Source organism: Priapulus caudatus, unplaced genomic scaffold (genome assembly GCF_000485595.1).
Source record: "Priapulus caudatus unplaced genomic scaffold, Priapulus_caudatus-5.0.1 Scaffold14152, whole genome shotgun sequence".
In the NCBI taxonomy this organism is placed as follows: Eukaryota; Metazoa; Priapulida; class Priapulimorpha; order Priapulimorphida; family Priapulidae; genus Priapulus; species Priapulus caudatus.
In genome coordinates this window covers 1-968 of record NW_014591213.1, presented here as the reverse complement: position 1 = coordinate 968, position 968 = coordinate 1, and the positions used below count along the sequence as shown (strand labels likewise).

At 46.1% G+C, this 968-nt stretch overlaps 1 protein-coding gene across 1 annotated transcript; it reads left to right on the top strand.

Annotated features, from left to right (window-relative positions):
- Window positions 1–51: 51 nt before the first annotated feature.
- LOC106820478 lies at window positions 52–839 on the top strand (the record flags this gene model as incomplete). Its single annotated transcript, XM_014824991.1, has 2 exons — window positions 52–291; window positions 618–839. Coding segments are annotated over exons 1-2 (436 nt in total), but the record flags the coding sequence as incomplete, so codon positions are not given.
- Window positions 840–968: the final 129 nt, after the last annotated feature.

Here is a 968-nt window from a genome sequence, read left to right as displayed (position 1 = left end):
AGAGAGAGAGAGAGAGAGAGAGCTCCATAACTACGCTAATTTTGTTCTTAGACCCTCTGGAACTGAACCTTCCACTAATGATGGCGAGCTACAAATGCACACCTCAGCGCATTGAGGATATCCCAGCTGCGGCCAGAAATGCGAGAGGCATCATCAATGACGCAGACGCTTTCGTCTACGTGTCTACGGAGTACTATCAGACGATTCCACCTGCGCTCACTAACATGATCATTCATTTCGATACGGACATTTTCTCGGGCAAGCCAGCGGCGTTGGTCTGTTACTCTGACGGTATGCATGAATTTGTTAGCAATACGTACATTCGAATTTGCTGAATGCACAAATCAAGCGATTCGTCGACCGATAAGCAGACATGAAATGAGTAGTCTTGAATATTTAAATAGATCGAGTAATTTTGCATGCGTGTTACAGGCGAACACCGCTCGATAGTCACATAACAATTTACCAATCGTTCCATTACAAATTACCCATTCTTACTTATTTAAAAGAGAAAATTCTGAATCTATACCGTCAGCAGCTGTTCATCCGACTAGCGCAATCGAATTTCTATCGCGACGGAACGATACGCATGCTCGCAACCCTTTCACGTCTGCCAGGTGTCTTCGGGGGCTGTCGCGCGGCCATGGCACTCCGCGCCTTCGTCGCAGCTACGGGAGCACTGACGATTCCGACGATTCTCTACATTCCGTCGACGCCGGCGCAGATAGACAATCAAGGTGCAGCTCGCAACTCTCACATCACCTTCCAGGCGAAGCGCCTGATCGCGCACCTCGACTACTGCTTAGCGGCGTTCACGACCCACCGAAAGGACACCGGAGGTGCTCCAATATAACCGCTAATCTATATAATATATAAGCGGGTAATATATATATATATATATATATATATATATATATATATATAGTAGTAGTAGTAGTACAGTAGTAGTAGGTACGTACGGTACGTTA